A 26723-nucleotide genomic window follows, 5' to 3' on the forward strand; every position below is an offset into this window, starting at 1 on the left:
AGATCTAATCAACTGAAAAATATGCATTTTTGAATTTGATCATATTCCTTGATTTACGCACAATTTCATATGTTAAAAAACTCTTAGTAATATTGCATTTTTCGTTCATCACACAAAGTATGAAATGTCACCACAGCAGAAAATAAAAATAAAATCTAATAAATAATTTGTTGTCAATAATTACCTATTAAGATCAAGGAAAACATCTTAAATATTTCAGCATGCAGAAATGTAAAAATAATAAACTCAATATCTACATGTACCCTGATGATGAGCAAGTGAAGTTAAACTTTAACATATATAATAATGTAGAGTATATAACGTAGACTATAAAAATATAAACAATCAGACACCTTACATTGTGGACACATTATTGATACAAACGGACATAGTACTACCATATTCAACCCAGTAAGCATCGTCGTCGGAAACCTGCGAGTCACCCTCTATCATTTCCACAAACAATAGAGCGCGACTCGTGGGTTGAATGACTAATATGCAACTGTGCACAATCTATATTTGACATCAAATAACCGAGTACATGTACTTACAGTCATGGAAAAAAACAAATCAGGGCTCTGTTGTCAACAATGTAGTCTGACATACGAGTGTAAACTGGGTCAAATATGGAACAAAACAATATACTTTACCATGGTAATGTTCCTTTTACAAGTATAGCATACCAAATTATCTTTAGATTAGCCCTTTTCCACAGAGTAAAAATATAAAACTTAAAGTGGGAGGGGGCTAAAATGAGGATAAATTTGGTACACACACAATATAGACTATATTTCACTTAAGACACTACCTTTCTGGAATGTATTTGATTTCCAAGGGTTTTATTTGTCAAAGATTAAAAAGAATGAGCATTAACTTACATCAGTCACACAAATAATATACAGTGTATTCTCTTGATTACATACATTAAAACTGTTTAAATGCAGCAACAACATTATCCATTATTTATATTGATTCTACGAGAACAAACACAGTTTAGAATAATAACAGTGAAAATATCTGTATACAAACCCTTGACCTTCTAAATGAGACAATCATGAATTATCATATTATAATGAAAATATTTCAAAAAGTGAAAAAATATAATATAAGGGCAATTCATTATCAGCGATTTTAGATGCGTAATGAAAATTGGCAGTAGAAACATGGTTAATGTATGATAGATCATTAACACCGTATCCAAAGGCATTAACTGGTGTTACATTTGTCTTTGCTTGTGAATCTGAAGGAACTTATGACTGTATTTCATATATTATTATATCACAGAAAGTCAAGTAATATGACTGAAAAATCATCCACTGACTGAAAGTAAAGAAAGTGCTAAACTAACTCGTCAAACATTATTAGTTTTAATAAAATATAAACCTTAGACAGTTAACGTGATATAAAACTGCAGTGATATCTCTAAAGTATATAAATCATTCACTGTTGTTATTGACAGGAAAACAGATTTACTACACATTAGAATGTGAATAAGGATGGCGGTCATGTTAATATCCATAATCAACAGATCTACCACATATACGCATATCAGTAACTGTGGTAAAAAAATCATGATCAACAGATCCCGGATTGAAACATAAATAAAAATTCTTAATGAACAGATCTAAAGACAGTAAATATCTATAAAAATCAAAATATGAATAATCATCATAATCCTGACTCAATTAATTTCGTTGTAAAGAGAAAAAACATAGTATATCATAATACTACAAACACGTATATTTTAAAGGTAATTTTAGGTTAGCAAATTATTTAGTCTTGATGCTGTATAAGGATTGCACATTGTCAAAATACATTGTAGTATATAGTCATCACTGTGCCAACTTTTATAAATCTGGACGTCATTCGTAAAATTTGAGTTCATTAAATTCGTAAAATTTGAGTTCATTAAATAAGTATTTGTACAGTACATTGAAGGATTGCACATTGTCAAAATACATTGTAGTATATAGTCATCATTGTGCCAACCTTTATAAATCTGGACGTCATTCTTAAAATTTGAGCTCATTAAATAAGCATTTGTACAGTACATTGTATGACATTGCACAGTACATTGTATACAGTACATTGTATGACATTGTACAGTACATTGTATGACATTAATCTATGAGTATATATTATATAATCTAAATACACGTCATTGTGTTGGACAACAAGAAAGATGAATACTAGTAAAACAGTTAATTAATATAAATGCAGATGATGAGAATATCATTTTGGCATTTAAACAAGTGTAAATGGAATCTACTTAAAGGTATGTAAATATTTTAGCAATATTGTTTTATTTCTTCACATCATGTTTCAAAAGAAAGTTTTAGCATTGAAATATTTATGACCAAAAAATATATTTTAAAATATTGTTGTTGATTTCCTTATTATATATCAAATCTTAATATGTGATTTTTCCAGACATTACAGTGATAAACAAGTTAACCGCATAATAGACATATTTGCATGCTAGTGTATATGAATGTGTGTGTGTGTACTTATCTAGCATACGGTGTCCCCTGTTTACTTAGAGCAATCTCTAATAGTCCAGTGGTACACTGATGTCACAGAAACAGACCCCAGTCAGGATCAAACTGAAGTGAGCGGTCTGCATCTCATTCTAAAATCTTCTGACTATACCTGTCAATGCATTAGTAGATGTATATCTGTTTCTGACATTAGTGATCACAGCTTCTGAGTCATAGTTTGATACGTTTGTGTTTTATGCTCTACAAACTGCTACTTTGTGTTTATTTAGAGAGATGCCAGATAGTTTTGGTGGTATACTTGCCGTTCTATGGATAGTACAACAGGTGTACGTACTGGTCACAAACTGGTGAGCAAGAAATGTAGGGTTATAAAGGTAAAACAATGGTAACCTTAGCTACTCAGCCCATGCAACCAAAAGTTAGATGTCCAATGGTAGAATGTGGAATATCTTCACCACTCGACCTCCACAGTCTAATAACAATAAACCTTAGCCACTCAGCCTGTGTTACCAAAAAGTAGAGGTCCAATGGTAGAATGTGGAATATCTTCACATCCTGTCCTCTACAGTATAAGTTAAAATTTCACTCCTAATGAGTACAAGTCTGAACAAAACCATACATTATTTTCAATATAATGTATGTAATTAATCTGAAGGTATAGCAGTAAAGGTGGCAGGGTTATCCTCGTGTAACTCCGTGCTCTCCATCAACTCAGGGTTGGAGTGTGTTAGGGCGTACTGGGGTGACAGGCAGGTCAAACACTGCGAGACAAATCAAACAAAGTATAAACATACTAAACAACCTCCATTACCGAGATAGATAACAGACTACATAACTGTAAATATACTTATTATGGTGCAATCAAATTTGAATTTTGAATAGCACAGCGGTGAATTTTCGGATTAGTTGTTAATGATATACTAGCAGATACAGCAAATGCAAACAAAATCTAGAAAAATATATAATTAGTGCTAAAGTATGATGATGACAGTAACAGAGGTTATCAGTATATTACAGTAAATCACAAAGGTTGTAAACCTATTAAATAACACTTGTTACAGACAAATGAAAGAACACAATACAAATAACATGGGTAAAAACAAGCAGGGAACATGGTCAAATAGAAGAAACTAAATAATGGCTTCATGCATATAAATAAAACTAAATCAGGTTACAAACAAGCAGGGAATATGGTCAAAACAATCTGATTGTATTGGGTGTAATAAGGAACTAGCGGCATTACAATTCATACAGAAATTGCTGTAGAAAACTTTGGTGCAACGTTTGTTGAAATTTGAGAAAAATAACTTCCAAAATAAAATAGCTGCTCAAACAATAGGTACTATAATAAGATGACGGGACATTAAACCAATCTGTTGGTATCAATCATGATGATTTTTAGAGTTAATGGCTGTATTGTCACAAAATGGACAAGATAATTGACAACTCTATCGTGGTAAAACGGCAAAAATCTTATATCAGAATTAGGCACAAAACCTTGAATAACTAAACTGATGTAGAACATATTTTTCAAACATTCGTCATAATTATTTTCATGACTACACATGTACAGGTAAATTCATATCAAAAAGTCTATAAAAGGTGTAAATATTCATTTAGATTATATACAAAGAGTACCTGTCTTAGTAGCACACTATGAATATAGTCATTAGTGTGTATTACCATCACCATTGCACAAAGACTAAAAGTCATCAATGTCAAGTACAAGGTCGCTTGCATGCAAATAACAATCTAATAAATACAACAAAAGACATAAATTCATAACCTTCTTATAATTACCAACCTTTTGACATTAAGACCATCACCAAGGTTAATCTTATAGCACTGATACCCTGAGCTTTCTTTACAGAAACAAAAAAATATAATATTTTGTTTGTTTATATTTTCTGTCATACAATGACTATATTCAACATCCCCTGATTTATCACAAAAATACATTTTCTGTAATAACAACAGTGTTAAAAATAATTTGGGAAACTTTCCCTTTTTTTCACATTTTTAATTTCCACTAACAGCATTCAATAATGTAACTAACTCTTGTTGACTTGAGACTGTCATGCGTATGCCTGGCCCCAGTAAATATTGACTAAATGCGATCATATGATGACATGTTGCCAGCGACGCTGAAGCGGTTAAACCCACATTGTCCAAACACGGGTGGTGTCAGCTAGGGAAAACAATAACATACCTGGTAATCAATGTATTCTAATGTATTCTGTACGATATATTCCAAAATGCAGGACATACTTGGTTATAAGCCCATAAAAAGTTATTATCCTCATCATTTTGCTGAACAATGCAAACACAGTAAGCTGGAGTATCACAAGCAGAGTATACAAAAACTTAGCATGATACAAACTGTTATAATTGGAAGTTAACTTGGGGATACTGTATATGAAACACAGGATATTCAAAGTTACAAAATAAATTTTTTAGTCTGTTTAAAATTAACTTAGACCCAATACCACAGATAAACCTTCTTCCTTTAAAAAACATTTTGTGATTCATATCATTACATGCAACAGACCAAATATGCGGTAAGACTATACTGGTATGTATGGTTTGGGCCCTTTTTGGCTCGCAATATGTCAATTTTGTAATGTCAATTTTATAACTATACGGTAAGTATAATTAAGATGTTGTATTTGAAATATTAAGTACATCCCTAATACATCTATGATGGTACTTGTCATGGTAACCATCCAAAATATATTGCCATTTTTGACCCATTTGTGATAGGTTTTTCAGCAATACAGCAAACAATAGAATGCAATCTTGAACAAAGTCAACATTTACTGTGAATATGCAGTAACTTTAGATGGAACTTTAGGAGAATATATAAAGTTTGTTCAAAAATGTGCTCTATGATTTCTAGAAGAAAAACTTTTGAAAGCAACAAGAGATCACAGAGGGATCTTGGCGCCAACCAAAGATTGATCTATGTCTGACAATTGACAGATGGATCTTTTCTCTACTTTTTCAAACCTGACAGCCATCTTATTGACTGATCAGTCTCAAAAACAAATTATGCACATCTAAGTCCTAGGGGAACCTACATATAGAATTTGAGAAAGATCATTTAAGTACTTTCTGCGAAAAAGCAGTAACAATTTTTTACTAAAAAAATTCAAGATGGCTGCCTGGCAGCCATTTTTTTGTCTGATTGGTCTCAAAACACAACATCGCAACTATAGGGCCAAAAGGGAACCTACATAAGAAATTTGAGAATGGTCCCTTCAGTACTTTCTCAGAAATAGCGATAACAAATTTTAACTATCAAAAGCGACCAACTTGTCAACAGATTGCTCCCAAAATGCAATATGCACAACTAGGGCCCTACAGAACCTTCCTATAAAATCTGAGAATGATCTCTTCAGTACTTTCTGAGAAATAGCGATAACAAACTTCAACCATTAAAATCCAAGATAGCTTCCTGGCGGATCTTGTTGACTGATCGGTCCCAAAATGCAATATGTGCAACTAGGGACCAAAGGAGAACCTGCATATGAAATTTGTGAAAGATCCCTTCAGCACTTCTGAGAAAAAACGATCACAAAAATTGTTAACAGACGGACGGACCAAGGAAGAAAGGCAATTTGATAAGCCCACTGTCTGATGTGGGTGGGCTAAAATAGGCCAAAATGATCAAATTTTTAAATTTGTTTAATTTACGCATATTCCAGATAGTTACTGTTTCAACACAACTATCACACTAGTTTTATCAGGGATGTACTTAATACATGTATTTGAAATTCAATAAGGCCCCAAACCATACCTACTCCTTTGACTCATTTTTTGAAAAGTCAATTAAATGCTTTAATTTAAACTATTTTACTTCACAGACAGAAGTGGCTTATTCACCAAAGCGGTATCCCGGACTTAAGCATATCTTCCATATTTTTCCAATATTTATCATCTGTCTCGACTTTCAAGCAAAGAGTAAATTATAGTAACAAAATATGGAATCAAAAGTTGTCACTTACCGGAATCTTCAGTAAAAAGTGGCATCCCATTATAATCAAACAAAACCAAGTCTGTGGACAAAGAAAATTGGTGTAATATATATCTTAGTAATTACTAATTTATGATATTTGGATCAAGGCCAAAACTTTAACATATTTATTGTATATAGACCTTGTATTTTACCAGTGATAGATCCACCCCACCAATACTTTTATTTTTGTATCACATTGACTAAGGGCTGTTCAAGCAAAACATATATGGTAGGGTGGGGAAGGCACTTCGAATTTGGGAGACCCACCGATAGAAGCTATTTTCAATTTTGTAGACCCTTCCACATATCTATATTTTGTGAACACCACATGGCATAGAAGCAATTTAATTTGTTATTTTGCTCTGACATCTTTTTGGATTTACATATTTTGATTTCTAGAATCACTGAAGAGTCCTAGGACAAAATTGTACTGTATATGGTGCAGTGAACTATTGTTTGGTGAAATACCAGTATTTTGCCAAACTAATTCTGTTCTATTGCCAAGTTTAATTGAATATAACATGTTTTAGATAAATATTCTGTCATTTTTATAACGAAACCACCCAGAAAATTAACTAATTGTTTTTATTGAAGAGAAACAATGCACTGATATTGTCAGAAATTAACAGTTTTCTCTACAGTTATTTTCGTTGCCAGGATAACTGACAACATTATACAACACAAATTTTAAATTTCATTTCAAAAGGTTACAAATGCTTGAGATAGACTCACCCACAGAAGTGATTTTACCGAAACGTCACCCTGGCACAGAAGTGATTTTATTTTTAACCCACCACGGAACATACTATTTTTGAAAGTGCCTTCCCCAGGTGCCATATATGTTTTGCTGGAACAGCTCTAAGTGTTACTTTAATCACGTCAAAAATGTTTTCACCTATTCAGAAAATGATTTTATAACTAATATTGTCAGACAGTCTTGTGAGGTTAATATGTTGTTATTCTAACCAAGTAAAATCTTAAATATTGACCTCAAATAATTGATTCTATTGGGTCAGTAAAATACATTACAATTGTATTTACCAGTAAATAATAAAAGGATGTTAAAATGATATCTTTGTACACTGTGTTATGCTTTAACTTACCAGATAAAGAACAAAGAGCAGATAAAGGAAAACAACAATGGCTACTGCTAGGAAGAGGAACCAATGATGAGGCAAATCCTGAACATATACGATCACAAAGTAGATGTTGATCGCTATGACAACCAACGTCAGGAGGCTAGTGATGACTCGCATTACTCTGAAACGGTCAAAGAAGGTTCATATGGCATGGAGGAGACTGGAAGAGACTGGTATTAAGACGATTCAAACTAATATTTATGGCAGTATTAAATGTAATTACAGTGTACACAAGCTTTCAGAGAGAGTATTTATCATAATCAGACTATTTACATGATTGCCAATATTTTATAAAAGAAATTAACTATCATAATTGTCACCATGTCATACCAGCTTAAGCAAATTTAGCCATTTCAGATCAGCCAGATATAAACAGGTTTTATGGTAACCCTGGTGGCTAATACAATGGCAATTTTTTACCACTCTGCTTGACCCACAATGACCCAGAGGTGGAGGGCTAGTGGTAGAACATTGGACACTTTAGCCACTAGCTCTGCTATACCATAAACCAGATCTAGAGTTGTAAAGCTAGTGGTAAAAAGTTGGACACTTTAGCCACTCTGTTATACCATGACCCAGAGGTGAAGGGCTAGTGGTAGAAAATTGGACACTTTAGTCACTCTGCTATACCATGACCCAGAGGTGAAGGGCTAGTGGTAGAAAATTGGACACTTTAGTCACTCTGCTATACCATGACCCAGAGGTGAAGGGCTAGTGGTAGAAAATTGGACACTTTAGTCACTCTCTATCTGCTATACCATGACCCAGAGAGTGGAGGGCTAGTAGTAGAAAAATCGGGACACTTTAGTCACTCTACTATACCATGATCCCGAGGTGGAGGGCTAGTAGTAGAAAATTGGGCACTTGAGTCACTCTGCTTTACCATGACCCAGATATGGAGGGCTAGTTGTAAAAAGCTGGACACTTTAGCCACTCTGTTATACCATGACCCAGAGGTGGAGGGTTAGTGGTAGAAAGTTGGACACATGAGTCGCTCTGCTATACCATGACCTACAGGTAGAGGGCTAGTGGTAGAAAGTTGGACACTTTAGCCACTCTGCTACCAAGATTCAGAGAGGGAGGGCTAGTGGTAGAAGAGTGGTATACATGCATTAGAAACTTCAACACTTTTGCAGATAATCGGCTACAAAAATCTGATGGACCAGTATTGTTTTTGATTTAAAGAACTTACATTCCATTTACGAATTCCCCCATAATGTAGGTAGCACTGGTGAACGATAGTATAGGAATGAGAGCAAAAGGCAGCTGAAGACTCATCAACACATTTAACAGATCATTCATCCGAGTTAGGTCACTAATACCAGAGAACACAGCAACAAGAATGGTAGGCAGGATGGCAATGCTTCTTGTTAGTAAAACTCGCTGCCATCGCTTCCATTTTAAATTTAGAAATCCCTGAAAGAATGGAGAACAATAAGTAAATAAAAATTTCTAATTGTGTTCTTTATGAATCACTGTAAAATGGTAATACAACTTGGCATTATATTATATCTAATATCCATTGTAAGAGTCAGACAAGGTGCCATCATAATACCTTTTCTATTCCTTTATAAAGTACAATACAACAAAGGTCTTAAGATGGCGCCTTGTCTGACTCCCATAATGGATATTAAATCATCTATTATTCTTTTTTATTATAAATAAAAGGAAAATATTTGCAATGATACCTTTCTATAGGGTTGATATATTATAACAATGTTTCAGATTATCACTGATACTGACATTAACTTTTGCTATTAATCCCTTATTTATTTTATTACATATTAAATTGATGAGAGCTCCTTGATTGACAACACTCACCTCCATAACAAACTGACCAGTGTATGTTCCGGTCATTGTAGAACTCTGTCCAGCAGCTAAAATTCCCACTGCCCAGATATACATTGCTGCCAGTCCAAACTGACACCCAAGGAACACTCCCTGTAAGAAAAACAGTCAGTAACAAATCAATTGAAACCTGATAATTAATTAATAAATATATAATGAATAATTAATTTGAATTGCATGTTTACAAAATAAGCATGAACATCACCGATTCTTCTGAATTAAGGTAATTGACGATAACATCCCACAAAGGTCATATTATCTAAAACACTACTTCCATATGTTTAATATTGATAATTGGTAAATTCAGTATAATTAATGCATTATTACATTCAATTCCAATTGAAAAGTCCCTTTGATTGATCATCAAGTTTAACTCACCCCCTTATAAATATCCACTTCCAGGGATGTATTCTGAAATGCAGAAAAGATGCACAAATTATAAACTTTATATCTTAAAGTATGAACAACTTCAGTCAAGATACTGATATCAATCTTAATTTTCACTTGAAACCAGAAATAGGGAACTTCTGAAACTAGTAAATGCAGACAGCTGAATATTTCTAAAAGTACAGTATACTTACATTGAAAACATCTGCATGTGGATTATCATTCAGCAAGCAGTTGGAATACTGTGGAAGAAAAAGGACAAATGACTTAAAACTGATTTCTGTATAATTTCGTCAAAACATTATTCTTGCAAAATAAATTTTTGAAACATTTGTTTTACAGATATCTTACTTCCAAATAGAATCTGTGTGGAACAGGATTTTTATGATAGCATTTTGTATCACTATAAACCCCCGATTTCATGATGAGGACATCAAAATTCTCTACAGGATATAACACTTAAATTATGTATATATGTATATACACACCAATGATATGTATGGAAACACATTGTGAGCTAATGTAATGGACATTAACATGCAAAATGTGACAAAAATGATTTCTTACCACCTCCGTGACATTTTTTACATTAAACCCCTCAGCAAATACTGCCGTCACAAACAAGTTGATGATGAATGATACGAAGAGTGCGATGGCTGCCTCGATGAAGAAATATTTATTGGCTTCCCTCACTTCATTCTTCTCTGTTTTATCAACTTCTCGGGACTGAAATGTGGAGAAATTACATCACTAAATATTAGAACATGGAACTTCACTTTACATACATGAATATTATATATGTGTCTAACAATAAGTGTATTGTTACATTATCACACTGGTTATTTCACACATTATTAAATGGCACAGTACATGTTAACAGTTTGACTGTACCAAGGAGTACCTGACATTTATTTAGGCCCATATTTTTATTACTAATGTTCAAAATAATATATAATCGATGTAGTGAGCCTACCTGGTAATCATAATAAAGCATTTTTGTATTGAAAAGATGCTATCTATAATAATGGTAATGGGCTGTAAATTGAGTTTTCTGTTTACCATAGTTTAAAATCATTTTCCAAAGTTTAAAATACAAACACTTTCTTACATTTCTAATATTAAATTGTTTTTGCATAATACCGGTACTGTATAATCATTTAATTAGTTAACACAGGGCACAGAAAACATGCATTGCATTAGTATCTCCCTTTATGAGAACAATATTAAGACATTTTATCTAACCAGTGATACGAACCTTGACCAGTGCTGAGTGAAGATAGATATTATGAGGCATTATGATAGCACCTATAATACCAACAGCTTGTAGAATCTCTTTTGGTCCACATCCATCACAGTATGGTACAAACAGTCCCTTAATTACATCGCCTTGGTCTGGCTTCACAATCACATACTATGAAAAGAAATTAACATTTCATCAAAAAACTTACGGTAACTTAATCAGCACCTTCAAAAGGTATACAACAAAGGTTTTCTATTTATCAGCAAAAGTTTCATTATGATAAATCAAGGAATCAGATCAATGACAAATTCTAAAGTGGTTTTTACCAGGTTACTACTAATTTATTTCATCTTTGGTAAATTAGGAATAACATATTACCTGGTTACTATGGAAAAACATGTCTCTTGCTTACTAGAAAATAAATGTGCTACTAATTAAACTTACCTGGTAACCAAATGTGATGGCCATGGCAGTGATGAGAAAGCCAAAGAACGCCTCCAGCTTCCGTAACCCGTATTTATCGAGTAATAAAAACGTAAAAGTGTCTGCAATAGTGATGATTACTCCAGCATAGAGTGGAATTCTGGAAAATCAAAATGTTTGTTAACTGGGGTTATATATATTTTAGCATGCCAATTATTTACATAAACACATAGGATTTACACTAAAAGATAAGTAGATTACTTAAATCAAATATTTGTGCAAAAATAATTATTTAATATTGAAGATAGGCTCAGCTGATTATTGGCAGATCAGGGACCTTCAAAGAACTTTACTGAGACCATCCATTCTCAAACTTAGCCTTGATCTGGTTTTTTTCAAAAAGCTTAAAATATAAGGATGCAGTCATCAAATACAGTGAATTTGACTTTACCTACCACTGACTGACTGACATCCATAAAAATTAAATTATTATGTTCTAGTCGACATCATTGCTGATTTTACTGACAAACACTTATTATTACAGAGTTATACACCGCATTTTATAATTTCTCCTCTAACTTTGTTGGAATACTTACTTTCCATCTGACAAAAGATAGAAGGCTATAGCTGTTCCAATTACTTCCTGCATATCAGATCCTGAAAAACACATGCACTAGATTAGAACTTGTTTCTGACCTACTCAACAAATAAATATCATATTCAATAACACTTTTCTTTGAGATATAGGATTATGACAGTTAATGGTGCTAATTAGAATAAAGTTACTGTCTGTTATCACATGAATACTGGAAAATGATTAATAGTAACATTTAACCATAGAAATATTGATTAGTAGAAATATCCTAGAATTCTTCACCTATGATAGCTATCTCCACCATGATCCAAAGGACTAGTCGTGGAACTTTCGGGTACTGGGTGAAGCAGACTTCAGCCAGGTGACTTCCTGTGACAACACCAAGCCTGGCTGATAAACGCTGCATGAGAAGACCTAGGATTGTTGCTGACAACAGTATCCATAGCAACTGAAAACAAAATATAGAACATCAATAAGAGTGCAAATAACCATAGAAACAACTGAAAAAAAATTCTACTTTATTCTAAAACATTACAATTTTACAAAATTTGTATATCATATAACAATTTATATCATATAACAATTTATTTCAACATTAAGTCAGAATCAACACTTTAAAGGTCATATGGTAAAATTCTATCTACAACATACCCTGAATCCAGCTACAGATCTGGCCTGTAGGTCAGACTTGATACTTCCATGGTCATTAAGGTCAAAAGGTCACAGTAAAATCCAAACATCTGTAACATATCCTAAAACTTGCTACAGATCCAGTCCGAAGGTTACACTTGATATTTCCAAGGTCATTAAGGTCAAAAGGTCACAAAAAATCCCATAACTAATTACCCTGAAACCTGCAACAGATCCGGCCTGTAAGTCGGACTCGATATTCCCAGGGTCAAGGTAAGCTATGCTCATCAAGAAGCCAGGTCCTGTAAATGCCCATAACTTTCGGAAACTGAAAAACTCCTGTTGAAAAAAAAGTAAAAAAAAAAAAAATAATAAAAAGAAAAATAAAAAATTAATGCATGCATAATTGCAATTTCAGTAGACTTGCTAATGCTTTATACTGTCCTTTCAAACAATGACACATTCTATTTTGTGATTCATTGTATTGACTTTGAACTTCATTGGTCTCTTTGCTATAAATGACTTTATCTCTCTATAAAAAACATCCTTGTAAGTTTAGTACTCACCCCTGTGGTTGGTTTAGGCACTTTTATCTTATTATTGAAATAAGAAGCTGTGCGATGCATTCCTATTTCTTCTGTTGAACCAAACAGTTGTCTCCCCTTGGAATCTGTGTCTCTCCCCTCTGCACCATCTCCTATACTACCATAACTAGGGGCTTCTACAGCCTCACCAAGGTCTGTTGTATCATCAACAGCTGCCATGGCTGCAATAGCTACTACAGCTCTATCACAACTAGAAATGGTCAATCCATTTCATCAGAAAGTTACAGTCACTTCATCTTTTCAAAGTCTGAAATAGAACATAAATCAAAATTTATTTATTTATACATTACATACTAAGGCCACAATCAAATGTTTAGTGAAAAAATTGGGGTTTTTAAAATTATGCTAATATGGGTACCTACATGTATATAATATCTAAAAAGAATCCATTCAAATTTCAAGGTCACCTAAATATTGGAAACTGAGAAGCTGCATTATCAAAAACTAGTTGGTCGTTTAAAACAGTTTAACTAGCCTATTGCAGTAATACAGTTTGTATATCTTTCATTTACAAGCATTTTTTTAAAAACCAACACGTATACATACAGTATACATGTATATCCATACTTGTACATCTGGAATAAGGTGTAACAGGGTGAGAGTGCAAGCGTTCCGCCAGCCGGGCTCGAACCAATGACCCCAGACTTACTGGTCTGTCACTCTACCGACTGAGCTAAAGGGAAATTCCCTCTAGCGCAAAGCTACTGTATCACTATGAATGTACAATTAAAACCTGCTAGGCTGCTAAACGACTCCCCTTTCAAACATGTTCGCCCCCAAACACAGACCAACCCATGGCTAGGTTCTCTCGCCAAGGAAGCCTCCAATATTTCCACTTGGAGTGGTCCATGGCACCAAATGTAACAGGGGGAGAGAAGTGTGCCGCCAGCCGGGATCAAACCCACAACCCCCGACTTATTGGTCCCCTACTCTACCCACTGAGCTAAAGGGAAATTCCCTCTAGCGGTAAGCTAGAAGGCGACCGTATTACTATATAGCTATGTACAATTAAAACTGCTACACCAATGAACGCAGATATCCAGTGGAAAACTACGACTCTACCAACTGAGCCAAAGAAGCATGCTCCGTCAGCTGAGTGACAGAGACTGTATTTTAAAACACTATGTACAAACCACACCGACCCGCTCCTTTTAATTACTTCCCGTTTTTCTTGAGATTTAGGAACTCAAAAAAAAGACTCTTTAACCACCTTCCATGGGTTATTTAGTTGGGCGCCAATGTAGAAGAACAGGGAAAATACACATGTTTCCTGTCGAGAGCCCCGACCAGGAATCGAACCTGGATCTCTTTTGGAAATCTACAACTCTACCGACTTAGCCAAAGAAACAACTGCTCCAGCTGAGTGACAGAGACTGTATTTCACTATGTACAAACCACACCGACTTGTCCTTTTACAAAGGAAACAATGGGGAGGTTGTAGATAGATCTATGCACTTAGTGGAGTGACTACAATAAACATATTGTAATGTTACAAATTAACATAGATCTATAAAAAATCAAAAGATGAAGCTTGCATAATCAATGTTTCAAAATTTCGTTAAAGCCATAATATTGTCTTAATCCATGCTCAAATAGGACAATTTTCGTTTAAATAAAACAATAGTTGACACACGTTTCATATCAACTATCCGTGGCAGATGTGCTGTCAAAACGAACGAGGGTGATCATCAGATTGTGTTGTCAACTTATCCAGTTACTGTACAGTAACTGTTAGGCCGAAGTACACATCATACCCAGAAAACATTCCGAATAAAACATAATACATACAATTTTGCATATATTTTTATAGGTTATTGAATAAAACAATGAAAGTCAAACTGATCTCGAGTGAAATAATCATAAAATGGTTATTGTAGCCATTTCACAGCATCACATCTGCACATTACTTACCTGACCCGTCATGTCGAAAGACAGATATTACAGTGATCTCCCTTGAAAGGAACTCTCTATCGTCTGGAAGGTGAAGGTCGACAAACATGCTGACTTCCCGTTGTTAAAAAAATTGGCGCATCTGTTAGAAAGGTGCAAGAAGAAATCGAAATTGAACCTGGGCCGATTTTGACAAAACAGAACAACAGATTCAACAAAATGCCAAAAGAATTACAGAAACAAAGAGCCGAACTTTTGGAAAAGGTAACGAATACACGACAAATAAGATTTGTTCAAAATAATAAGACCAAAAAGTATGAGCTGATGAGATCATGGTCATCTTGAGATGAAACCGGTCAATTCATCGACCATGATCGGTAAGGCCTAACACTACAGTACCGCTAATAATAGAAAACACAAGACAGGTGTGGATTGATATTGAATGTGATTTATTTTAACAGTTTTTGAAAAAATTAAGTATTCAAATTCATCAAATATCAAATAGACTAGTGTGCTGTAGTGTAACCTATTAATCGTTAAATAATAATTATGAAACTAGCAAAAAAAAACAAAAAACATGCAAGAATAAAATCTTTTTTTTTTACATTAAGTCAATTTAAGTTAAACAAACAACACAGCAGTTCATCTCATTCATTCATTGTGATACAGAAAAAAGAAGTGAAACTGTAGAAAGGACTTTAGTTTCTTCCTCATTGTTTACATGCATCTGCAAGTGTCTGTTGATCCATACATACATTTGTGTGTAGCCGGTTTGGACAGTGTCCACCTGAGGTTTGGTAGTGGACAGCCCTGTCATCTATATATCATGGACACATTCGAGTTTTAGGGTTATCAGGTCAAGTAATGGTATTCTTCATTATTTAGTATAAAACATTGTCACTTCTTTGTTGATAATCATCAAACTTTTCATATATATGTAGCAGAATTGCGCTGGGTTGATCATAGGTGACAAGGTAGCTCATTCGGTAGAGCATCCGATTATAGCCAGTGTTTGGAGGTCAGGGGTTTGAGACATGGTCTGACCACTGACTATATATTTAATTTGCCCCTCTCCTATTACACACATGTATAACAGGGAATAAAAATCTTGGACAATTGCAAGTTTGAGGGTTATCAGGTCATGCTTGACTCAAGATCACTTTATATTTTTTAGAAAATTAATAATTTAACATCAGTAATTTTTTATCTTCATTTCATCAGGGTCAAGTATGAGTTTTACAGTTAAAGAACTCAATGAAAAAATCTGTTACTCTTTTGATAAGTTGTTGCATATAAGATGTGCAGACTCACTGCACTGACATGGGATATATTTTGCTGCAGCAATACTCATGATTTGTATAATTTCTAATTGCATTCCACTTTTTGATATAGTATAAAGAAAGTCTAAAGTCTACAGCTTTGAGGAAAAATGTTAATGGCATAATGGGACAATAGATTATTCAGTGAAGCAGAACCACAAAGCAAATTATTACATAAACCTATTACGTATATAGTATTCTCTATGAAAAATATAACAAAATATAATGACAAATTATTGTTGAATACTGTTGAAATTCCGGATCATATAGCTTTACGAATAAACCGGTCTAAGTTGCTAATTGACCAATGAAAAAGAAAATATTTTTGAATTTCACACCTGATCATGCATCTAAAAAGGTAAAATGCACTACTGTTAAGAGAGATTGGAGTAGCTGAAGACAAAAGTTACTTAAGCTTTCTCCAATGGCCCAGGTTCAGGTTTGGCCTACAGCGCACCCCCAGCAAATGCCAATGTATAATATGGTACAGAGTGACCTGAAGAAATTGTACTGATTTGGTCTTCAAAACCACACATAATCTATGAATTCACATTTCAGGCAATGCAATGCTTTCATGTTTTAATTTTTAGCCCACCTGGCCCATAGGGCCGGTGAGCTTATGTCATGGCACGGCGTCCGTCCGTCAACATTTCCTTTTTAAATTGTTACTAGTCATAGAGTTCTGCATGGATTGTAACCAAATTTGGCCATAAATATCCTTGGAGGAAGGGAAACAGAACTTGTATAAATTTTGGCTCTGACCCCCCCGGGGGCTGGAGGGACAGGGCCTAATAGGGGAAATAGAGGTAAATCCTATAAATTGCTACTTGTCCTAGAATTCAGCATGGATTGTAACCAAATTTGGCCACAAACATCCATAGGGGAAGGGGAACAGAACTTGTATAAATTTGGCTCTGAACTCCTTGGGGCTGGAGGGGTGGGGCCCAATAGTGGAAATAGAGGTAAATCCTATAAATCGCTACTTGTCCTAGAGTTCTGCATGGATTGTGACCAAATTTGGCGACAATCATTCATGGGGTAGCGGAACAAAACTTGTATAAAGTTTGGCTCTGACCCCCTGGGGGCAGGAGGGGTGGGGTCCAATAGGGGAAATAGAGGTAAATCCTTTAAATCGCTACTTGTCCTAGAGTTCTGCATGGATTGTGATCAAATTTGGCCACAAACATCCATGGGGGAAGGGGAACAGAACTTGTATAAATTTTGGCTCTGACCCCTGGGGGCAGGAGGGGTGGGGCTCAATAGGGGAATTAGAGGTAAATATTTGAACTCCTTCAGAAGAGAAAGAATGAACCTGTATTTAGAACATTACTTGGTATTACAAACCAGGTGAGCGATACAGGCCCTCTGGGCCTCTTGTTTACTCAGATCAGGAATTGATCTGCATTTATCATAAATTAATGTCATAAAAAAAAGACAAAGGGTAAGAAGTTTACTAAAAATTGAAGCCTACTTTTGAAGAGTAATGACAATTTATAACCTGAAAATTGAAAGAATTTTCAAAATTGATATGATATCAAGTCAAAGTAGTTTAAATGTATTATGAGCTGCAATTGTGTCTTTAGCTGTAATATTACATTCTTTTTGTATATTTAGGTTTCAGATTTCAAAGAAAAATTTAAAACAGATGTAAGTATAATTGTGATACACATATTTTTTTAATTCACCTTTATTTTATTTTTGTAATTTGTGTTGAGCTGATATTGGCAAAAATATAGATTTCAATACACTTTAATTGATGTGTAATTACAATATTTATGTTGATTTTGTGATCATTTTCAAGCATGTATTATAATAGTGTCGGGATACACTGATATGTGGTAATGGATTTTAGTTACAATTTTACTAATATTATTCATATATATAACATCAATAAAATATTACCTATTTGAAATGAAAACTAATTGCTACTTACATACTCTTACATGAGAATAAGCAAAGTAAGCTTATAAAAAATTAACCTGATATTTTCAATTTGTCAAAATTTCATTTACAGGGGGATCACCTTGTTCAAGATGTCTTTCCTAACAAAATCATAGAGCTTGAGGAATTATTTCAGGTTTGTATGCTTTGATCATGAAACAGAGCATATGATGTTATGATAAATTTGATCACTCCCTCTGCCAGAAATCAAACTCGGGACCTATTAATTGGGGAGATACATGTTCTACCTTAATCCTGTAGCACTCTATCCCCCACCAAAATCATTAAGTACATGAATTAAAATTTAGTATGAAATTTAAATGCAATATATGTATATGTAATAAATTCCATTCAGCTAGAAAAATCAACATATGATTCATAACATTTGCAAATGTAACAAAAATGTTCAGTCAAACCACCTCTGTATAATATTCGACAACCTAATGCTTAATTAGACCACTTTTAACACAATTCAACCCATGTATAATTACCACCTGACAATCAAACATGATTAGAACAGAAAAGAATATGCTTATGCAATACCGCAGCATCAGGCGTCTGTCCTTCGTTTAGCAATCGACTTCTTCTCCATAACCGCTGGTCGGAATTTAACAAAATTAACTGGTAGCGTCCTTATGGGCTACTGACTGAAAACAAATGATGGGGCTGACACCCCCCCCCCCCCCCAATTGGCTATTTTCATATAAACAACTTCTTCTCTGAAACTAAGCATGTGATAGCATTCAAAATGCAATGGTAGCATCATTATAGGGTGGGGATTAAAAATTGTACAAATGATGGGGCTGACTCCACGGGGGCCTGAGGGGCAGGGTCAAAAGGGGTCAAATTGGCTATTTTCATATAAACGACTTCTCTGAAACTTACCATTGACTAACGCTCATAGTCATATAATATTGATAGCACCACTATATGGTTGGGATTCAAAATTAAACTAATCGTCTGGTCAATTTAGCTAATTCTGATTGTAAGAATTTTTGTGATAATTAGTAAAAAAAGATAGGTGGTAGATTTTGATAATGTGAATTCAACATTGTAGCCATTGAAATCTTATAATGTATTTTTGGTTATTTTCCAGACGATGTGCCTATCGAAAGTTTCTGACATGCATTGTGATCTTAACATCCCGGTACCAGATCCTGTTATGTTTAACAATGACAATGATTCTGGAGAGGTAAGATTAATACTGAACACCGGTTAAAGGTCAGCTTATCTAAAACAGACAAAGTCATATTCTAACAACTCCTCATACAAGCCAACATCCTCAATATTCTGGGGGTTACTTAAATTGTTGAAATATAAACTTGTAAGAATAAAGAGTGAAAACAATTCCACATACAGCTGATTTGTCTCTTTAGGTCTCATTGGTGATTGATGGAACCAAATTTTTATAAAAGTTGTGAATTTATATAATTTTTTTCCTGTTAGCCACAGTCAAAGAAACGTAAATCAGAATATGGTCACAGCAACAGTGAAAACAACATTTCAGGTGAGTATAGTTGTTACAAAATAAAAGTAAAAACAGTACAAACTGAAAGTCATTATAATAAAGTAAGGGTAGGATATGTTAATGCTAATTTATGAAGCATATCAATGACTAATAAAGAAATTTAAGGGAATACTATTTTCTCTACATTATAGCCAGTATCTTGAGAGAAATTAAACCAGACAATTTTATGAATCAAAAGTCTGCAACTGTGTATGCCATATAGTTGTATTATCTTTAATTTGGTTAGGCTTGATCGGCTCATATACTAAATATGATGTTCAAATTGCCTCACATAATAATGATAAGCAAGACTGGTAACAGTGACCTGGTTTTGGTATGTGACACACCATCTCACCTAGGTGAGCCAATTTACCAATCATGAAAGTTTAGGAGATAGCTATAGACATTTCAATACTTATAAGGACAGACAAGACACAAGCATATTAAGGTGGAGGTCATCAAATCACTCGGATAAGGTTCAGTTAATTTAACATCCTATTAACAACCAGAATCATTGAAGGACTGGCCAGGTTTATGGGTGGAGGAAAACTAGTGTGCTTGAAGAAAAACTACCGACCAGTGGTCAGTACCTGGTAACTGTGACCCAGAGATTGAGGGCTTGTGGTAATAAGTCGAGACATCTTAACCACCTGTAATCAGCCCCTGGGTAGGATTAATCAGGTGAATTTTAAGATGTGTTATCTAACATGGACATTTGTATTTTAGGCACACCAGTGATGGTACTGCCTTATGGACCAGTTCCTTGTAACAAAAAAATTGTAGCATTATCAGAAAGGATGAAACCTCTTATATGGGAACTTATAGACAACGCCAATGTGGTAAGTTTGTGGGGATACTGTAGGAATTATGTGGACCAGCAAGTTACTGATTATCAATTCAGTACATGTATTATGATAGAAAAAAGAGGAACTTATTTGAAATTATATATAAGTGTATCAGTAAAAAATTAATGAATCTGAAAAACATTGATGAATAGCATTTAGAATAATTCATTTCCCATACATGGAGGTTTGACTAATTCTTTATCAACATTAATATGGATGGTTTTTTGGCCATAGGTACAAGATAAAAGAATGTCAGAGCTTGAATTTTCCTCATTGCTGAATTCTTTTACAGTTGAAAATGTGGATAGCTTTCCTGATACCTAAGATTGAAGACGGCAACAACTTTGGTGTATCTATTCAGGTAAGTAATTGTAGTAAGGCATTGAAAGATTATGCTGAATGACGATTTTTATGTTCTCTCTGAAAGAAATGATGGAACTAATTTTAGCTAAAATGGCCTACCTACGATAATGTGAATAAATTGATGAGAGATATCAAATATTATCTAATCTGTAATGAGAATTTTCAATATAGTAATATTATTTACATACAGTAAGTGTCTTAGATAACATACTTTTTTGTTTTAATAAAATGTTTGTGCTGATTACACCATAGAAACTCAGATAGAAAAGTAGCCTTCAAACATCTTTTCTCTTATAGTACGATACTTTTGTTAATTTTTGTGCGCTAATCCCTATAAGTGTAAAATTATTGATCAGCTAAAACATTTGCATTTATAGTTTAATATTATAGTATTTTTCTTAAAAGAAAGAAAATATTATTTTATTCTCTTATTCTTATATTTTAATGTTTTTAAATTCTATGGCAACAGGAAGATACAATGGGAGAAGCACGACAAGTTGAGAGTGAGGCTGCATCATACTTAGAACAAGTCTCTCGCTACTTCATCACACGGGCCAAACTCGTGTCAAAAGTTGCCAAATACCCACACATTGTAAGTCTGCTATTTCATGTTGGTTAACTGTATGATAAATATTTCAACTCACCTACTTTTAATCCAACGTATTGGTGGAATTCATCTGAAAACCTAAACTGATCAATAGACAGATATGAATTTGAATTTTTTCATTGTGTGATAAAGTATATATTACTGGTACACAATAAACAAGATTGATGAAAGTCATTCTTAGCAGTACATAATCCCATGCTAAAAAAACATAAATCAGACGATTTTACACCCGAATGAACAAATATTAGGTAGACAATGAGCATCACAAAAATCATTTCTGTCAATATGAGTAAAAAAAACATTACCAGGTATTATGATTTAGAAATTAGTTTTGATGTATAGTTATTTAATGTGAAGTTTAAAACTAAGAAGGTATGACTTGTGTTTTAGTTTACCACTTAGAAGATAGGACTTGTGTTTTAGTTTAATACTGAATAGGACTTGTGTTTTAGTTCTACACTGAGAGGATATGACTTGTGTTTTAGTTGTACACTGAGAAGATATAACTCATATCTATTTTATGTCCTTTACATAGAGTGATTACAGACAGGCTGTGAAGGAACTGGACGAGAAGGGATTTATCAGTCTCCGTCTTATCTGCTGTGAACTGAGAAATCATTATGTAAGTGGTAGGGCTAAGTGTTTCTACAAGATTCTGTAAATACATGGTTAAACATCTCTAGTGAGGTTGCCTGCCCGTCCTACACCCTTTTAATATAACTTCTCTGTAATCATGTAACCCAGATATCTGGTACTGGGTCTAACGTGTGCTGGGCTAAAGGTCTACAAAGTTGGTTAAAATGTATGACCTTGACATTATTTCTAGGCACAGTGACCTGATGTTATTGGTTCTATAGCATACATAGAATTGGAAGATAGCAGGTGCCCTATATGATTTGAGTATTGAAGCAGTGTGGGAATCACTATACAAAATGTGATTGGAAATAAATGATGAGGTCTTCATAAAAAAAACTAAAAAAATTCTACTAAATAACATTTATTTGTGTAACAGATTTTACATTACAGTGTATGTAATAGAGATTTCAGATTGAGTAAATTTGGAATCAGTGCTATTTTGAAAGATATTTTAATGAAAAAAACATTTATTTTCTTATAGCTTTGAAAATAAAACTATGAAAACAATTTTTTTTTTTTTTTAGTCTAATAATGTTTTATCCGTGTTTCAGGCTAGTCTTCATGATCTTGTGTTGAAAAATATGGACAAAATCAAGAAGCCGAGAAATGCCAATGCCCAAAGCTTGTACTAACAAATGAAACATTGAGGACCTTTAACATCAGAACATCGTGCTGGACATGACTGGCCTCGGAATAAAATCCTACATGTCCATTCACATGTAAGAACTTGTCTGAAGGATTATCAAACAATCAGTAATCTAACAGAAATTATCTTGTCGCTCTGCTCATACAGTCATCATCTTGGAAACAGATCTTAGCTTACCATACAACCGGTAAAGTGAACCACTTCTGAATGGACTAAGAGGAATGGAAATACGTGTATTTAAAATCTTTTGAATTATTGAATTGTATTTGCATGAAGATAAACCATTCTGTCATTGAGAGCGAGAGTGATATGTCATACAACCTGGTATTTAGCTATGGTATTTGAATATGGTCATTTCAAGTGGACCATCATGTAACTTCAGACTGTCTCTATAGACTTGCATTTTTAGAGAAATGAAAAATTGGAAATTATATATAATTAGTTCAGGTAAAATATTTTAGGAGCAAATTTCTTTTGAGAGCTTGAGGATAATAGTACTGGTAACAATTTTATTGTTTTCTCTGGCAGACATCTATTCCATCAGTCATTGTCATGTCTCCAGGACAACAAATAACGTAAATGTAAAATATATAGGTATGACTTCATTCTTATACCTGATATCTCTAAGTCAATTTAATCTACGGATTTAGTTTTTAAACAAAGAATTTTCCTTCTTTCAGATTGATTTGTATTCATGTAAACCTAAGGTTAAAAGCAACATTTATTACTGGCCAATCAACTTTTATAATGTCAATTCCAATTGAGCAGAATATTACCAAATGAAATTTCTGTCTAGCAAATTTTAGCAGCTATTTTGTCATTTAAAACAGAAAAAATACAGAATAAGTAGAAATTTCAAAAAATAATCTCCTATAAATGATTTTGTCAATGATAGTATAAAAATACGCAAAAAGTTATAAGTGTGTGATACTGTTCTTTTTGTAATGTTGACTTTTTTGCACATATCAAGTTTAATACTTTACATACGACAAAATGAGTTTTTCTCGTAGGCTTTATCAATTCATTCCAAGATTCCAATGATTGATATTTTAAAATTAAACACTCATCAAAATGATATAATTTCTCTTTTCTGTTTAATTGCTCTATGTTAACACCTCTTGGACATGAGATAACAGAAAATGGTGCTTCCCAGATTAAGTGATAAATTGTATGATGAAACTTTCATTTCTGTGTGACATTGTGTCCTAAAAGGTAGACAGTTGTACTGTAAAAGCATCTATTTTTTGTTAAAATCTTTTTAAATGATTTTTTTTTTTTGCAAATGAATACTGAAGTCTCAGTGTATCAAATTACAATATGAATTCTTTGCATTAGAATAAGCGGAAAATTTACAGGTGACAACAAACAACTAATATAATGTACTGGTAAGAGTGAGAAACCTGTAACCCACTAGATATACCTCAAACCACAGGTATTCATCAGATACCCCTTCATATACATTAGATTTACTGGCAATACACAGCATTGTACATACCACTTGTAACTTAAACATATGTTGTATATTCATCAAATTTTGTGACCATTTGTATTACTTACTGGTAATGGTATTTGTGACAATATATGAAGGGTTTTATTTTGATGGAAGATTGGCATAGTTTCATAATTATGATAATTATCACAAAAGTAAAGTATAAAAATATCTATATATTAATAAAAAGAATAGAAAATATTGTGCTTGCCATCCAACAGCATTTCAAAACGAATTGAATTTATTATTTCATTCTGATTATCATTTTTGTGACCACCTAAGCATACTGCAACTGATTTCATACAATTTGATTGGTGTAAATGTCTTTTAATATAACATCACGGTGATAATTTATACCAATAATACAAAATATCTTAAGTTTTAGCTGACTTATGTGTTGGGAAAATATATTTCTTGATCATACCAAATATTAAGGTAATGATAAATACATTTGTCTTTACTAGTACATGTATATGAATTTCCTTTAGTAGGTAAGACTGAAAGATTTCATAAAATGTAATTTTGTGTAAAACTGACTTGCATCAGATTAACTTGTGTTCAGTTTCATTTATTGATATTTAAGAAAATTTTGATTGGTCAGGAAGGATTTATTTGCATTCTGATTGGTCATATTTCTGACTCTGATTGAAGTTTGAGAAAGTGCTGAATGTGTTTTATGCGTACATGTATGTAAGGTATTGGTAAATAAAACTACAGTTCTCTTGATAGCTGTGTACATTTATCATTTAGCAGTGTAGTGATTAGTTGACCATTTACATATGACTCCACCTGTTGTTAGATGCCATCAAACTGCTTCGTGTTGTCAGCATTGTGTTTCCATGTAACTTCAATGATACATTAGGTTAGTTCGTTAACATGGAGGGATACATTTCCATTTCTGTTTGGCACTGATTCTTATCAAAGTTTTTCGATGAGTGAAATCACAAAGTGACAATAATAATTACCTTCTTGAAGATTATATAAAACAACTCATTGATAATGACTATAGATGTATACAGTTAGTTTATCTGATATATAATAAAAACAGATAAAAGGGAGGTGCTCCCTGTAGTGTAAATACATCCTCCGTAGTGAATCAACAGTTTACACATTACAGATATGACGGGTGGCATTTCCTTGGGTGATCTTTCCAGAACTTGTTTAGTCTATACTTAAATGTATTGTCATATGGAGCAGACACAACATTTTCAGACGAAGAGTCCCATGATTGAATGACACGATTACTGAAAAAATTCCAGATTGTTGGTTTCTAAAGTGAGGCTTTAACAGCTTTTGAGAGTATCTTAAAAAAAAGGTTTTTGTCCAATTTATCGACTTGATTGATAATTTTATAAACTTGTAACAAATCAGTCCTTTCTCTGTGATATTTCAATGTTGGTTAGCCTAGAATTCTTAATCCTTCAGGATATGACTTGTCAGATAATGTAGGAAAGCGTATGGAAGCCCTACTCTGAACTCGTATAGTGGTGACCAAATAACAGACACAAATGTGGACACATTAAGGTTTCGTAGAGAGTAGTATAAGCTTAGATATATGATACAGTCAAACATGCCTTTATTAGCTCACGTGGTCGTAAGGTCTGTGACATCTGATGTCCGTCCGTCAACAATCGACTTCTTCATAAACGCTGGTCGGAATTTAACAAAATTTGACTGGTAGCGTCCTTATGGAGTACTGACCGAAAATTATTATACTGTTGGGCCGACCCCTTGGGGTGCGGCTAAAAGGGTCAATTTGGCTATTTCCATATTAGCTGCGATATTGTGGCTCAAAAGACAATTAGACAGAAAATGGTATCATCATTAGAGCTACAATTGGTACCTACATTGTGTAACTGCAAATGGAGCAAAGTAATGATTATGCAAACCATCATTTATAAACGTTTGTTTGCATTTTATCGTACAAATGTGCTTGTTTGATATCGCTTATCTACAAGTCAATAAAATGGAACTACATAAAATATCCAATTCTCATCAATGCATCATTTTTTTAACATAATACATATGAAGGTCTTTCTGAAGGGAATTTATACTGCAAGTCCACAAATTGTGAATTGTGTGTTTACTGTGTGTGTGACT

General features: G+C 33.6%; 2 protein-coding genes across 4 annotated transcripts; one reads left to right on the forward strand and one right to left on the reverse strand.

Annotated features, from left to right (window-relative positions):
- Window positions 1–2349: 2349 nt before the first annotated feature.
- Window positions 2350–15413, reverse strand: LOC138314694 (natural resistance-associated macrophage protein 2-like). 3 transcript variants are annotated; one of them, XR_011207409.1, is made up of 16 exons: window positions 15292–15413; window positions 13342–13627; window positions 12992–13114; window positions 12428–12593; window positions 12147–12207; window positions 11572–11710; window positions 11143–11298; window positions 10455–10613; window positions 10082–10129; window positions 9879–9911; window positions 9474–9593; window positions 8845–9068; window positions 7617–7773; window positions 6503–6553; window positions 4555–4686; window positions 2350–3259 (listed from the first exon to the last, which is right to left on the reverse strand). XR_011207409.1 is itself a non-coding variant. In XM_069255172.1 (15 exons), the coding sequence occupies exons 2-15, from the start codon at window positions 13537–13539 to the stop codon at window positions 3143–3145; spliced, it is 1752 nt and encodes a 583-aa protein (XP_069111273.1). In that variant the 5' UTR covers window positions 13540–13627; window positions 15292–15413; the 3' UTR covers window positions 2350–3142. The 3 variants fall into 3 exon arrangements, 2 of the variants coding, with proteins under 2 accessions (XP_069111273.1, XP_069111274.1); XM_069255172.1 differs by lacking the exon at window positions 4555–4686; XM_069255173.1 differs by having other exon boundaries at window positions 2350–4686.
- Window positions 15403–25349, forward strand: LOC138314696 (proteasome activator complex subunit 3-like). The gene is made up of 10 exons (XM_069255174.1): window positions 15403–15534; window positions 18204–18236; window positions 18604–18666; window positions 19627–19722; window positions 19977–20037; window positions 20764–20876; window positions 21175–21243; window positions 21715–21837; window positions 22388–22474; window positions 23040–25349. Exons 1-10 carry the CDS (start codon window positions 15490–15492, stop codon window positions 23118–23120), a joined length of 771 nt encoding a protein of 256 aa, XP_069111275.1. The 5' UTR covers window positions 15403–15489; the 3' UTR covers window positions 23121–25349.
- The last annotated feature ends 1374 nt before the right edge of the window (window positions 25350–26723 follow it).

The sequence above is a fragment of the Argopecten irradians genome, chromosome 2 (genome assembly GCF_041381155.1).
Source record: "Argopecten irradians isolate NY chromosome 2, Ai_NY, whole genome shotgun sequence".
In the NCBI taxonomy this organism is placed as follows: domain Eukaryota; kingdom Metazoa; phylum Mollusca; class Bivalvia; order Pectinida; family Pectinidae; genus Argopecten; species Argopecten irradians.